The sequence below is a fragment of the Lissotriton vulgaris genome, chromosome 2_1 (genome assembly GCF_964263255.1).
Source record: "Lissotriton vulgaris chromosome 2_1, aLisVul1.2, whole genome shotgun sequence".
In the NCBI taxonomy this organism is placed as follows: domain Eukaryota; kingdom Metazoa; phylum Chordata; class Amphibia; order Caudata; family Salamandridae; genus Lissotriton; species Lissotriton vulgaris.
Window position 1 is genome coordinate 459,189,133 of NC_141687.1, and position 16,374 is coordinate 459,205,506.

A 16,374-nucleotide genomic window follows, 5' to 3' on the forward strand; every position below is an offset into this window, starting at 1 on the left:
ATTCTTTTTATTTTACGTATATTACGGTTGGGGACACCGAATCCACTTTCTCTCCACTCCCTCCTTTGTTATTGTTTATGTTCTGCTACCTTCAACCCAGTCTGTGTGAATACAAAGTTTGTACTGTATTGTCAACATACCTTAGTAAACTGTTTACAGAGGCTACGTTTTTTTCTGGTTCCAGTACCCCCTGGGCCCCCACTCTCCCTATTCCCTGTATTTGAAATTTACATTTACTGCTGTAGTGTGAGAATGCATTTCATGAAAAGGAATATAAAGTAGGGTTGCCAAAAGAAAAATGCCAGCCATATTTTTAAATACCCTGGAAATACCTCGTCTTGGCACTAAATAGGTTTATAAATAAAAAAAGTATGTATTCATTTGTAATGTGACTTTTCTGTATTGGTTACCTTTAATTATCAGTCATGAGTCATTCAGGCAGCCCTAGAACACACAGTGCATTCTATCTATATTTGCTGTTCAACGTATATACAGATACGTGCTGAAAATACGGCAAAGTGGTAGGTGGTGGGCTGGGCAGCTAGGGGGGCCCCCTCATTGTGCTTTGCAGGGGGGCCCCTCGAGTTTCGTTACGCCACTGGCCAGGAGGTTAATAAAGGTTTTGAGCTAACATACATGTACTCATCAGCTGTTTCCAACCGCACAAAGCGTATCATACCTCTTATTGCTGTGTTGCATCAGTGCCTCTACCTCGCCACTACAGTTTTTATGGTGCTTTGTAAGGGTTAACGGTCTGAGTAATACATTGGAAATGCCATAAAGCTGTATTGAAAGGATTTATCAAACATTAGTGAAAATATGGGTCTGGTAAAAAAAAAACACTCCATCAAACACTTTGAAAACGTGATTTCTTTTGGGTGGAACACCCCAAAAATGTTCAGATTCCAGCTAATTCGGTGTCTTGTACCTCTGGTGGCAGTGCTGATTCTCGATAGCAACAAACAAAGAGCTCCTTCCCCAGGGTCTTTTGAGCATATCGAAAGTACATCAGGTGCCCCATGGCAACAAAAGAGGCTGAAATGAGCACAAGCAAGCCAAACGATTCAGGATTGGGCGCAATGATGACCATGACGAAGTGCAGCAGGACTAGGAGATTATTCATGGAGCTCTGCACGCCATTAACAACGCCTCGCTCCGACTCAGCCACGTTTTCTTGCATCAGCTGGGTCACAGTTAGGTCGAAAGACCAAAGACCTGTAATGAAAAGGATTTCCATTATAACTTGCTAATAATTGCCACAGCAACAATATTTAGAGGGAGCAGTACACAAGCTGGCCATGGATATTCTTATTCACCCCGAAACACTTTATGGTAGATTTGAAGAGACAGATATTTGATTTCACAAGTGGACCAACCACCTGTGAAGCATTATCCATCCACACAAGCAAGCCATAAAACGACAGAAAAATGCCATTCTTATCCAAAACATATTTTTTCCAGCCACCACAGTTTTATGAACGTGAAATGTTTAGGAAAAGGTGATTTATACATATGTAAGAATTAACAATTAAAGTAACGTAAAAGATATTTCTAGGACTGTAATTTTTGTAAGTGAAATTTCTTAATTTTTTTAAGTTACTTAAGCGCATTTGCAAAACCCACACATTGCAAGCATGCATCAGGGCACATTACATGGGTTCATACATTTTACTAGGAAGTCAGCAGCTTTAAAATGATAAGCTCAAAACCGGGTGTGATGGTAGACAAATGGACAAACAAGGAAATACCTGCCTCAAACATACTTCTCAGTAGGTTCTTCTAGCAAAAAATTAACCCAGATAGGCCTTCACTATATGCCGCACCGTAATTGGTGTGATATTTATAACATGCAATAAACTCTGCCTCTGCCAAGTTGAAATATAGCGGAAATCTGAACAAAAAGCACAGCACAAAATACTACCAACTGACTATCATTAGTCACTAATGTGTTTAATTCCAAATTGAGCAATGGATGAAGCAATCAGTATACTGTAAACTTGATCATAGGTGGATCAGTTTCCAAAATGTTGACACGTAGGTATAGCAAATAAACAGCTGACACGTGTTTCGTCATTAGACGACTTTCTCAAGGCTTAAGTTGGTAACTGTATATATAAAATATCAGCAATAACACCCTTGTCTTCTCTAGTATGAAGGTTCAAAGGTGATAGGTTTCATTTTCCGATGCCCCACCCATTAACATTTACATATGCAAGTTAGCATCATGTGTGTAACTAATGAGGTATATACTAATGCCTTTGCGTTATTTTTACTCTTCATGTGATTATTCATTTATGCGTGTGGTGATATTTAGTTTCCTTAGCTTAGCTTGTGTGCCTCCATTTTGAGTATTCCTCTGTACCTGCGAGTCGCACTCGCTCACTCCCCCTCCCGTAGGAATAGAAAAACCCTAATGCAGCAGTTTTTGGTTTCTCACCGAGAGGTGGCCGAAACTAACAAGTTCGTTATCAGTAATGTTCTACTTGCACCAGTGACGCTGAGGCCCGGCTCCGCAGCCTTGGGCAGAGATATCCAAATGTTGCCTTTGCAGGTGCAGATGCCTCTTGTATGATGCCATTGTTCCTCTCTCTGGGGTTCAGTATTTTTCCAGAAGGGGCGTGTTTTGCTTCACTGTACCATGTTATAATGTATTGCTGTGATGATATGAGTTAGTCCTCTTGGCGCACTCTTTGGGGTGAGGTCGGACAGGGCCCTCTCATATGGAAGTTTATGGGCTAATAAAATACCTTGTTTATTCTTCTCCACTGTCCGGCTGACTTCTTACTGAGTAACTATAGGTGAGTGTGGTAAGTCACTCGGGTGGATTTGAGCCACGCTTATCAGATGGCACCCGAACAGGAACGAAGATCCCTTTTAAGGGTTGAAGAACCCCTCTGGCCCGTTTTGGAGTGCCTGGGACTATTTTTCTAGTTTAGTTTTTTTTGGTTTTGATTTTTAGTAAAGGAAATGTACCCCTTTGGCCGTCCCGTCCCCGACGAGGAGCAGCCTTTTGCGGCTCCTCGTAGACCAGAGCCTGATTCCCCATGGTTGGCTTTACCACGTAAAGGAAAAATAGTGGTCATCGTAATACTGCTTATTGCATTTATTGTGGTCCTTGGAATATTGTTTTTTCTGGACAAAGTCTATCCTGTACATGTGTTTGCTCCCTCACCTTCTGCCATTCCCGAACATAACATGATTACTGTTGATTATGGTGAACAATGTTTACGCAAAGGCTATAGAGATAATGTTTTTATTAAGACTCTACATCATGCTCATGCAGTATATAATGTGACTGATTGTTGGGTTTGTGGGTTGTTACCTTCTGCTGCTTATAAAAAAGATAGATTCCTGGCACTTCCCCTGACACCGGTGAATAGTTGTGTGGGGTGGTACACCTTGATTGGTATGGTCAAATATTTCCAGCAACCCGATTTTCTATCTCCCCGACTACCGACAGAGGATCTACTATGACAATGCGGGTACGCCCTATGCCCGCTTCTTCTCTTGGACCGCTGTTTACTGACGGACGTTTTGACCAAACATTCTTGGAGACATGTTCGAAGAAAATAGAACGATTCATGATTCCCAATGACACTGACAAAGTAAGGGAGAGTTTTCTACAGTTAAATTCTTCTCTGTCATATAGACACCCCCCAACAACGAACGGTAGCAATCATTCTTTGATGCCCTTAGCAGTTGTGGGGCCGTCACCATTCTTTTGTATAGCAGGGAGGGGTCCTATAAAGGTCGGGAACAGTTCTTGCAACGAGACTGCATCGATCCGCCTGCCTCTTAGTCCTTCTCTAGTCACGCCTCCCAATATTTACTTTGTCTGCGGAGACAATGGGTATCTATGGCTGCCCGAGGGCTGGGGTGGAGTCTGTTATCTGGCCTATCTGCTTCCACCTGTGTATGTGGCACCCTCCGACTACCATAAGACTCATCGTAGCTTCACCAGTCCGCCAGAGCAGCGCATAAGGAGGGCGCTCCAGGTTGAGGATGTAGATCAGACTGACACCTCTTTACAACAATGGACAGATTTTTCTAAGGGCTTATTGCCATTCTGGGGTCCGATGTTTAACAGTAGGGCCATCCGTAGATTGTCGAGGGTAATGGAGAAAGTGGTTAACACTGAAGCAGACATTGCTGCTAATATGTCTGTTGAAATGCAGGCTATGAGATTATTTACGATCCAAAACAGGATGGTGTTAGACGTCATCCTTGCTGATAGGGGTGGAGCCTGCCGCGTCATCGGGACGTCTTGCTGCGTGTATATTCCCGATTCAGCCCTGACAGTTAACTTAGCGGTATAGAAACTTCATAGACTAGCGACTGAACTTCATCAGGACACTGGGACATGGTCACTACAGGGGTGGCTCTGGGGTGTTTTCTCCTCGTGGGGCTGGAAAATATTAATGGGAATTGTAGGAGTAGTGGGTGTACTCCTGACATGCTGCCTTTGCGTCTACTACCTCCCCCCTTGTTGCTCAATGTGTGCTAGCAATTTACGCCCCCCAAGAAAAGTGACTGGTCAATATCCTGCTTCTACTGCAATTGAGCTTCCAGATATTCGTTGGTTGATGCTTATTGATGATGATATTTTTGATTGAAGTGTGCCCCGCCCCTAGAATGTAGTGTAAAGGCGCTACCTTTTTAGCTAATAAAGGTTACGCTCCAGTTAGCCAAATGATGCTAAAAGGAGGGTCTGATAGGTTTCATTTTCCGATGCCTCACCCATTAACATTTACATATGCAAGTTAGCATCATGTGTCTAACTAATGAAGTATATACTTATGCCTTCGCGTTATTTTTACTCTTCATGTGATTATTCATTTATGTGTGTGGTGATATTTAGTTTCTTTAGCTTAGCTTGTGTGCCTCCATTTTGAGTATTCCTCTGTGCCTGCGAGTCGCACTCGCTCACTCCCCCTCCCGTAGGAATAGAAAAACCCTAATGCAGCAGTTTTTTGTTTCTCAGCTAGCTGTGGCCGAAACTAACAAGTTCCTTATCAGTAATGTTCTCATGCACTAGAGACGCTGAGGCCTGGCTCCGCGGCCTTGGGCAGAGATATCCAAATGTTGCCTTTACAGGTGCAGATGCCTCTTGTATGATGCCATTGTTCCTCTCTCTGGGGTTCAGTATTTTTCCAGAAGGGGCGTGTTTTGCTTCACTGTACCATGTTATAATGTATTGCTGTGATGATATGAGTTAGTCCTCTCGGCGCACTCTTTGGGGTGAGGTCGGACAGGGCCCTCTCATATGGGAGTTTATGGCCTAATAAAATACCTTGTTTATTCTTCTCCACTGTCCGGCTGACTTCTTACTGAGTAACTATAGGTGAGTGTGGTAAGTCACTCGGGTGGATTTGAGCCACGCTTATCAAAAGGTGTGTGGCAATTCCGATACGAATTCGTGAGTTGCACTATATTTGAATAGTCGTTAACTGGGGGACAGGTGAGCTGAAAAGGCTGTTATGGTAAACCAGTAAAAGGCAAATGTGTAGAGCCTCCAAAAGGTAACGTTCTTCAGTGTAGATCAAAAGTAACATAGTTTCCAGCTCCCATCCTAGACTGAAGAACGTTATCTCCCGAAGGATGGGAGTAGTAGTTAGTAGTCCTAGTATTAGGTTCTTATGACAAGACATTGTAACAACTCGTACAGAGTCTGCCAAAGAAAAACACACAAAGTTAAAACATTAATTTAGCAGTTGTATTTAATTAGCATGTCTGTAGGAAAGGGCTCCTTTTTGCATGGTTGCCCCCACTTTTTGCCAAACTGTTGATGTACTTTGACTGACTGTACCCTGGGTTCCTGCCAACCAGGTACCAGGGCCTATGTTCTTCCCCCAAAATGTACTGTTACAAAACCACATTGGCAACTTTCTGGACACATGTAAGTCCCTTGTAAAAGGTACCATATTTACCAAGGGCACTGTGACCAAGGCCTCCATAGCCTGCAGCACTTATTGTGCCACCCTTAGAGGCCCTGTACCTTTACACACACACTGCCATTGCAGGCTATGTGTTTTTGAGCAGAACAAAGTGAAGAGTCGACATGGCACACATCTTTGTGTGCGATGCCTACAACCCACTGCCCTGGCACAGGTAAGCCACCCCTCTAACGGGGTGCACTATACCAGTGGTGAGGGTACTCCTACAGTGTCTAAGCCAATTCTTATGCCTTGTAAGTGCAGTAATGCCGCTATGAGTATATGGTACAGGGAGCTAAGCATTGGCACTGTACGCAGCTGCCCAGTACCTCACACTCAGCCCACCAGCATGGGGCCCTGCACCAGTTTAACACACCACCAGCCCTCTTGTACCCCTGCCCATTCAATTGAAAGAAAGGCATCTCTTTGCAATTGGGCCCATTAGAGGGAGGGGAGGTGGCCCTACCTCGGTTTCCTAGGGATTGTGTCCCAGGTGCAATGTGAGACGCCCATTATCACCACTTTAACACCACACAAGCTTAACTCGCAGCCCTCGAGCAATTTTCACACCTTCAGCCCGAAATGGGCTTTAAAGAGGTCTTTGTAGGTGGCTGAGAGAGGAGCTGTGGCCCAGGAAAAGTCTGAGCAAAGCAACTTTTGGAGCCCTGAATATGTCACATTTGTAGAGTAGAGGGGCCTCGCAAATTCCCTTTTGGCCCAGGGCCCCAAAAATCCTAGAACAGGCCCTGACTGGGAGTTTTTATCATTACGAACTCCACAACACCATAATGGCTTTACTGAAAACTGGGAAGTGTGGTATCAAACTTCTCAGCACATTAAACCCACACTGATGCCAGTGCGGGATTTATTTTAAAATGCACTCAGAGGGCATTTTAGAGATGTTCCCTGAAAAACAACCTAAGACTAATGTCCTGGCTGAGTGGCTGCTTGCCAGCTGCCACCACCAGACATGTTTATGGACCCCTGGGTCGAAAGCCTGCCGCTCTCGGGGATCTAAAACAATGCACTTCCTGGGACGAGGTGCCAAGCATCCTCCCCCAGGATGGGTAGGGTCCACAAAGTGGAAGCTTCAAAGGCTTTCCGCCTTTGTGAGCTACCCCAGCCATTTGCTGCTCCCAGAAAATGGCCCCCACTGGTTCTGACCCCCCACTATGGTCGGGAGAATCGGTGAGAAAACCAAGTTAGGAGGAGAGGTGTGCACACCTTTGCCAACCCCACCCCTGTGGTGGGGGAGGTGAGATGAAACACAACTCTCATTCCCTGCCATCTTGCAGATGGGGGGACCCAGCCAACCAGCATGAGGCATATGCCCCCTCCCACTGGAGCATGGCATAATAGGGGGTGTACCCACCACAAGGAAGGGGCCCATTGGTCTCGACCTGTACCTACCTGTAACACCCCTAAATGTAGTATTTAGAGGCAATCCTGAACCTTGCCTCCTTGGATAGGAAGAGAAAAGAAAAAGGACCTTAGAAGCCGTGCTGAACTATGAAGATAAGGACGCCCACTGACTTGGCCCCAGCTCTACCGGCCATTCCCACCTTGAACCTACTCCAGCGAAATCCCGGCATGTCCCGCAGCCAACAGCCCCAAGAACCCAGAGGACCTGCCCTGCTTTCCCAAACCAAGACTTTGTCTCACGTGAGCAAAGGATTTGCTCATCCACAGACTCTGACTCCGGCCAAATCCGGGAGTCTGCACCACTCTGCACCCGACGCCCAACACCACGAGGAGGTCTCTCCAATGATCCTGACCTTAGGTCTGGTGATCTCTAACTTGCCTCAAATCTCCAATCAAAGGCTGCAGCCCCTTTCTGGAGGATTCCACTGACCGCGACCCGAGCTGGTATGATAAACCCAACGCCTAAAGACACCCCTGCACTCAGCCGCTGCAGGTAAGAATGGTGGGGCTGGCTGGGGGGGTGGGGGGTTCAAGAGACAACCACAAAGGAAAATGAAATAAATAATTGATTTACCCTCATTGTCGTCTCTCGTAATCCCCCCAGCTCACCCCACTGCTCTTACCTGCAGTGGCCGTGGCTGCCTGCACCCGATGTCCCACGGCCTTAGGTGACCCAACCAACAGTGTCCCAGCACCCCAGGCATCCTAACTGACCTCTCCAAACAGTGGTCACCTCCAGAAGAATTTAGTCCCCAAGCCTGCAGTGTTTGTTGCAACCGGAGAATCCCCATTGTAATCAACAGAGTACCAGATGCCAAAATAACACCCTGCACCCAGCCGCCCCTGGGCCGCTGCGGATGAACCTTGTGTTCTAATTCGGATCCCCCTGTGCTCTGAGCCTAACACCAGGAGCTCTGCTCCCACATCATTGTGGCCTGCTCATGAGCAGCGACCAACCGGAGGGCCCTATCCCCGTTGGATAACATTGGGCCTCAGCACCCTGAACCCGGCCGCCCTAGTGCCGCTGAGGATGTTCTGAGAGGCATCTTCGACCCTGGGGGAACCCTGGTTCTAACATCAGAAACCCAACTCCCACAAACAAATACGTATCTGTAAATCAATAACTTCATTTCCTTCCATAGGTTTGCATTGACTGCTTTTCTTTGAAAATTCTTTCAAGTATTGAGTTGGTTTGTATGAAAACTTGAAAAACTGCAAATGTACTAAAACTTAATTGCTTACCTTTTGACTAGGAAATGTCCCAGAGTGATATCTAGGCATACCACACTAGTTAGCAAAAGTGACTTAAAAAGTAATCTACGAAGTAACATGTACTGTAATCTACAAAGTAACTGAAAGTAATTCTGATTATTGACTTACTTGTAAATCAAGCAACTGCATTTGAACTTGCATTCAAGTCTAATTTATTGCATAAGTATTGCAAAGTATTATTTCACTTACCTGCACCAGGCCTAGCTTGGTTCTAGAAATAAAATAGCTAAATAATATTGTTTATACAAACAAATTGGTCTGAGTTCAGTCTTTGAGTGTGTGACATTATTTATTGCTTGAGTTTGTACAGTAAATGCTTAATACTAACCTCTGACAAAGCCTTACTATTCATCCACACTATCACAAATAGAGAGTAAGGTGTTATCTACTTTTACCTCTGCCTCTCTTTGGAGTTCCACTGCACTCTGTGCACACTATATCTTACTTAGGTATAGTATATACAGAGCCAGCTTCCTACAGTGTCTTATCCTTGATTAGGTGCCATAGTGCCTTAAGTCGACAGCTACTATGCTACTCCATACATCTCGACCATGAGTGTTAACCAAAAACATATGTCTTGAAAGAAAGAATGTAACCAAACTTTCTGACTGCTGTATGACAATTTGGAAGCCATTGGGGTTGAGGGCCAAGATACACTGCCAAGGTACACTGCTGGACTAGATTATGTTTCCTGTTTTTACTGTGCTATTCAGTTGATTCATGAAATCTTGCTAAAGCATGTATGAAACTATTTGTATGATCTTAAAACTGATCTCATATAAATTGCAATATGAAACGGTTCTTTTGTAAAGTGTTCTAATAGCTATTGGGTCTTGTTTGTGCTATATGAAATAGACAATGTAACTAAATAAACAAACAGATAAGCGCTCATCGGGGTGAATATTTGATTCTCCTCCCATGCAAGATAAAACAAATTCCAGTACAAACATCTTTGTGCCCATTGACGTGGAGGCGCAGCACATACCGTACCTCTCTTTAGTTTTAGATTAATCAGATCATGTCAGACTGGCCCGGGTGAGTCTTCAATGGTAAATTCATCTTGCAAAAGGAAGGGGACAAATTCAAATTGTATGGTATTATCCTCAAGGTGTTTTGCAGTTCCTCTACATTTACATATAAAGTATTGTATTGTATTGTATGTTGGATTTATATAGCGCTTATAACCCAGGGGTCTCTAAGCGCTTGCCTTGGGAACCCGTCCTGGCTTTTCCCTGTGAGATAGCCCCTACAGGGCATCCCGAAGGTGAAAGCCAGGCATCCCGCCGCGGGGGGCCGTTGTGGAGATTAAGCAAGCTTAATGCCCAGAGTTGCAGAGTGTGAACCCATGATTAGGTCAGGCACCGAAGCGAGAATTATCGAGTCCGTGGACATTTGGCCTCAAGACCCTGCCGCGTCTGGAATTGAACCCTGGTCCCGGGTCTGACCTCTGCTTCAGGGTCTGCCTGCTCTAACCAGTGAGCCACACTTCTCCACAGTGAATCAACAGTAAAGCCCCAATTACAAGTAAGGTGGATTTATGTGTGGAATACCATGTGGCTCAGAATTAATGTTTGTGGCCGATATCCCTGCACATAAATCTGGCTATTGCAAGGTAATTTCCGTTAAATAGGGACTAATCACCTGCACCCATTTTGTCCATGTCAAATCCCTCATGGAAGTCTGAATTCCATTCCATGTGGATTACTGGCCCATTAAAACTTGCTCAGCTCTGAGCAGTTAGTAAATGGGAAGCATTGTTGAAGGGTAGGGTTTGGTGGAGTGGGTGGGAAACAGTGGGCAGGAGAGGATATGGCCTGAAAGGAGGGAGCATTACATGCTCCAGGATGTTGTAGGAAGCAGTAGGAACTCTGGGCTGGGCTGCACTTACAGCTCGCGCCTTAAGCTATTTTGCCGGCTGATTTTGTGGCCAGTAAAATCAAGTCTTGTGTCTGCATAAGGAAATCTGGGTGCAAGAACACCAGGCCAGTCTCCATTGGCGAAGCAAAATCACACCAGGGGATGGCACTCTGTCCAATATATAATCAGGCTGTAAGTGACTAAGCTCTTCAAATAGCCTATTGAGCTTCTGAGGCATCTTTCCTATTCTTCTGATTTGTTGAAAACCCTCTTCATGAGCTGAGGAAGTGTAGAACTTTGGGAATGGTCAATTATATCTTCAGAGAATTTGGTCTCCCTCGATCAGCCTTAATTATTTATAGTGGAAAGGCTTCAGTTGGACATTTTGTTTGTCAGAGTTTTACAATCGCCTACTGTGCAATCAAAGAAGCTCCTAGAAAAAAGAAGACTTATGCTCATTCCAAAGAGATGCTAAAGCTTCTGTGGCTTTCCAAAGACCTGTCCCTATCATGGCTATCTGGTAGCTGTTAGCAGTGGAGGTTTCACCTTGACGACGCTTTGAAGGAGAGACTTATCATGGTCCCTGTACTAATTATGAAATAACGAATTAATCTTCACGCAGCAAGACTTCAGAACTTACTAAATTCATAGGAACACTACCTAAATTTTTGACTGCGACATTGGACTACTACTTATTTTCTATTGATAAGTTGGGCTAAGTGATCAGGATTGCAAGGATTACTTTTCCCTGGAATATTCTTACTGGACTCATATTGATTGTATTACTCTTGACTTTATCCATACCTACACTGGAAAACAAGACTCGTGTTATATTTACATCTCATCATAACATTTCTTGCCTTGAAAAAGTCTCTATGAGACGAAACACGTGTCGGCGGTGTGAGCTGGAATAACTTTTAATGTGTATGAAATAAAGAACTTGAAGCCTAACATCTTGTTTGGATCCGTATTTTGGAAATCTACTTTCTGCAAATGAACTCTTTCTAAAATTGAAGCATAATTATCAATGATTTCTATTTTGACCTTAGAACTTGTGAATGACAACAATAATTGTCTGAAATACATAACAAATGTGAGAGTGCTAGAAAGACCTGTTTTTTCCTTGGTATCATGGCTATCTGCAGGAAGTCCAAGAGGTTCACTCAAATACTGTCTCTTTGTCCCTGGTCAGATGCTTTTGAAAATAAGGGAAAGTAATAAGGACCAGCAGTCCTCTGACATGCTGGAGGAGTGTAAGAGATAGCTGAGCATGACACTAAGTATCCACAATCCTTTGTCATAAATATGCTTAGGCATAATCTTTTCCCTCACAGCTGTAACACCCAAGTAGGAAGGTAGGATCCTTCCTCATGGATACTCCCACTTTTTGCCTGGTGCTAAGCTGTTTTTGACTAGTCTGATTGGGATCCTGCTAATCAGGACCCCAGTCTCTCTGCTTTCTCCCTTAAGTTGTTCTGTTCAGTTCTTAGGTACATTTCAGACTGGATACTTGGGTAGCCTTATCAGTCCCTAGTATATGGTACTAAAGTACCCAGGGCATAGGTACCCCAGAGGTCCCCCATGGGCTGAAGCATGTATTATGCCACCCATGGGAGACCATTCAAACAGTAACTACAGGCCTGCCATTGCAACCTGTGTAAGCTGGTGCTAGCACCACTTACTAAAAATATAGGGTTCCTACATCTAGGGTCACTGCACTTAAAACCTATGTCACCCCTATAGCAGGCATTTGTAATCCTGGGGGCATGGTGCTTGGTTCTAAGTGTGAGGGTGCTCCTGCATGAGCAGGACACCCCTACAGCCTACGGAGTTCATTCTCCTGGGTCATAAGCGAAGCAGCCATATACCATATAGAGGGGACCCGCGTAATTACGAGATGACCATCTTAAAACTGGCTGCAACAAATCCTATCATATTTGGTATGAAACATGTTGGAATCATTCCTCCCACACCATAAGCAGTGTGAGAGGTATGATTCCAATGACTGGAAGGGCCCTCCGTTAGGCTCTCCGTATCTCTGATAACAGTCTTCCAGACCCGAACAGCACAAAATGGTTGCTGCCGACCAGAGACACGATTCTGCCCTCCTACTGCTCAGCCAAGCTCGAGCAGGGAAGGGCAGAACAAAAGGCATCCTGTCACAGGGACGTGTGACCACCTCCCTGACAGGATTTAGTGTATTGGGGCAGGGTGGATGTGCTTGCCAGCGCCACTCAGTCCACATGCATAGTCCAGTTCAACCCAGTCCTAGGAGTCGTTGGCTCCTGCTCTGGTGCAAAACGTCTCTGTACTGGGGTGGAAGAGTGGGCTAAAGAACGGTGATGGATTAAACCCAGATCTTTTGACTGGGTGTGAGTGTTTGATTGATTCAGATGCTCCGTCCATCACCACCCCCTTTTGTACCCCTGGTGCAAAACTGGACATAGGACATGGTAGTAACCTCCCCCCTGTCCAGACCCTCCCCTGGGAGCTTCCCCTGAATCGGCCAAACCCTTTCCTAATGGTACTTAAGGACTTACCTGTGAGGTGGGGGTGTCCCTCGATTCATCGTGGCACAAGATTCAGATCAGACACCACTTTTTCTTCTACCATTTGGGCACTGCTGGACTTCGTTTGGGCTCGATTTCATCTCCCTTCCAGTCTGCTACATTGTCTGTGCCTGTGCACAATACAGGAACCTTCCAAGGCCTGTGGGCATCAAAGACACCTGAAGAAATCTCCCTTGGAGTGAAGGAATCACCTCCCTGCATTTGCATGCACTGCCACTATGACAACTGTTCTGCTGTTCCTGAGTTCCTCACTCAGAAAGGTCCTGCAATACGAGTGGTGGTTTTCCACAGCTTTCGAGGCCTGCCATGCCCTCTTACCAAGTTTGTGGACAGTATCCCTCGTGGGGACTGCAATAATTGAACCCCTTCACATCGCATCAACTTGCAGTTGCAAAGGCTTGTTGGCTTCCCTCCAAGAAGATGTTCGGGCTCCAAGTAGCCCCAACCTCGAGCATCTCCAGAGACCAGAATCTTTGGCCACACCACACTGTGCATCATGGTCTGCATCTTTTGGTGAGCTGCTAGAGGTCCTCTTGTGACTCCAGTGCCTATGGCCTGTGGGTCCATTTGAGGGTTACCTTTACTTCGGTTGGGCTCCCCTGATTGCTCAGGGTCAGGCCCTGATTCCCCTGCTTGTGGTGAGTTCCCTAGACCTTGCTGGTCCTGACACTGCATCTTCTTTGACCTCTGCGTGGGTTGCATTTGCAAGGCTTGTTGGTGCTCGTGCCTGATACCAACCCCTCACCAGTCTACACCCATAATAATGTATTCTGGTAAAACAAGCGGTTTTACATTCCTTCTGAACTAAGCCTGAAGACTGCTCTCCACAGCTACCACTGAAAGGTTTCTATAGTTGTCTAAGACCTCCTAAATCACCGTAAGGGTTGTCTGGACTGGTTCAGGGTGTCCACTTACATAAGTGGACATCATATACCAGGCCATCTTCTCACACTCACATGCTGTTTCAGCAATTAGGTTTACTTTTCCTATACTGAGATGTGAAGATTGTTTTGCGCTGTTCTACATTAACTCTTTTGTTAAAAAGCTTTCAAACAATCTTTTGCAATTTGTGTGGTAGTGAGGACTATACTTCGCTCTACAGCCAAAGAGAACTGTGCATTCCTGCCCAAGTAATCTGTGTGAGTATAGCTCTGGGTTGTTACTGGGCAGTTCCAAAAGGGCCAGCGTGTTTGGGTTAGAAATGATCTCCTTCATAATACTCAGCAAAATACACGTTCACATGCCTTCCCTGTTCTTAGCCCATGTGGTCCTCTAGTCTTTGAAGGCAGCAGTAACAACCAGGCACCTTCTATTCCAACTAATAAGCAGGCAGCATCGCCACCTGGTTCATGTGGCAGCTATCTTAGATGAGTGGATTCCTGTCACAGTCCAAAAGGTACTGTCTTCCGCCCCAAGCTCAGCAATCCACATTTATTTTGTTGAAAGCTCAAAGTCCAGTAGTAGAGATTCACTCTACATGCTGGAGCCTCACTACTTCAATGTATGCTGCCTCAGTGCAGCGCAATTAGCTATCACTGGACATGCACAGGAATTAGCGCACGTCAACTGACACACATAATACACTAATTAAAATCTAGTGATAACAAATACTCTATTGGACTGATCCAAAATGCGAAAAACACTTTCTTCAAGCAATGACACGACTGAATGAATTGACAGAAAGAAAAAAATGGTTTAAAGGGTCTGAGCTAAAGCCCCCATCTTTGTAGTTTTTATTCTCATCGTTCATGACAGCAGCTTTGGCAGGCTGGATGTCACCAGACCTAAAAAGTAATCACTTTGCTAAAAGGAAATTCTACAACATTTACTGCACCTCAAGTAAACTGTTTTATTATAAAGATGCAAGTCTTATAAATAAGCATGGGCGGAAAATCCGTTCCGCTCACGGATTTTGCAGATTTTCGGTAAATTCGCAATCCGCGAGATTCGTGAATTTCCCGCAAAATCCGCGAGCGGAACGGATTGGGTCAAAAGTTCAAGCTGACTTTTGTAACTCTTTTAGAATGGCGCCAGCAAGCTGCCAGAGCCATTCTGAAATAGTTACAAAAGTCAGCTTCAACAGGAAGCTCTAATAGATAAAGTAAAGCAGGTGCTCGAGTTGAAGCTCAAATTCAGTTACACAATCATTAATCACCCCAAACTTGGGGTAATTAATGATTGTGTAACTAAATTTGACCTTCAACTCGAGCACCTGCTTTACTTTATCTATTAGTGCTTCCTGTTGAAGCTCTTTGTAGCTATTTAGAATGGCGCTGGCAGCTTGCTGGCGCCATTCTAAGTGGGGCTGAGGGCAGAAGGGCACAAAAGTGGAACAGAGGGCAGAAGGGGACAAAAAATGAGTGGGACAGAGGGCAGAAGGGCACAGAAACGAGTGGTACAGAGGGCAGAAGGGCATAATAAAGGAGAGGGTGGCAGTGACACCAATAGTGTTTGTTGTTTTAATGACACACTAGCGCCAACTCTAAAAACTTTATTTGCTGAACTCTAGCAACTAAACTGTAGACTTGCCTGCCCTGGGGACGCGGTCGACTCTATGACCGGCATCAGGCAGGACTAGTATAGTTAGAAGAGTCAGGCAGCGGCCATCTTTGTGTGGGCTCGCGCTGCACGTCGCGCTACCGAGCGCTTAAAACCAGGAAAGGTTCGTGGAAACCCCTGATTGCTTTTACTTGACTCCTGAGGCTTGAGCCGGGAGGTTGTTTATTTTAAAATTGTACTCCGTCTTTTTCACGAATTTCCCGTGTGTCCTTTCCCTCCCCCCTGCACTGAACCAATAGTGTTTGTTGTTTTAATGACACACTAGCGCCAACTCTAAAAACTTTATTTGCTGAACTCTAGCAACTAAACTGTAGACTTGCCTGCCCTGGGGACGCGGTCGACTCTATGACCGGCATCAGGCAGGACTAGTATAGTTAGAAGAGTCAGGCAGCGGCCATCTTTGTGTGGGCTCGCGCTGCACGTCGCGCTACCGAGCGCTTAAAACCAGGAAAGGTTCGTGGAAACCCCTGATTGCTTTTACTTGACTCCTGAGGCTTGAGCCGGGAGGTTGTTTATTTTAAAATTGTACTCCGTCTTTTTCACGAATTTCCCGTGTGTCCTTTCCCTCCCCCCTGCACTGAACCAATAGTGTTTGTCGTTTTAATGACACACTAGCGCCAACTCTAAAAACTTTATTTGCTGAACTCTAGCAACTAAACTGTAGACTTGCCTGCCCTGGGGACGCGGTCGACTCTATGACCGGCATCAGGCAGGACTAGTATAGTTAGAAGAGTCAGGCAGCGGCCATCTTTGTGTGGGCT

General features: G+C 45.3%; 1 protein-coding gene across 2 annotated transcripts in view; it reads right to left on the reverse strand.

Annotated features, from left to right (window-relative positions):
* Nucleotides 1-391: 391 nt before the first annotated feature.
* Nucleotides 392-16,374, reverse strand: part of LOC147730598 (ferroportin-like) — a 91,254-nt gene continuing 75,271 nt past the window's right edge. For both annotated transcript variants that reach the window (XM_086955355.1, XM_086955356.1), the window contains exon 8: nt 392-1,215. In XM_086955355.1, coding sequence (XP_086811481.1) covers nt 899-1,215 — 317 coding nt within the window. In that variant the 3' untranslated portion in view covers nt 392-898. The remainder of the gene's footprint in view (nt 1,216-16,374) is intronic.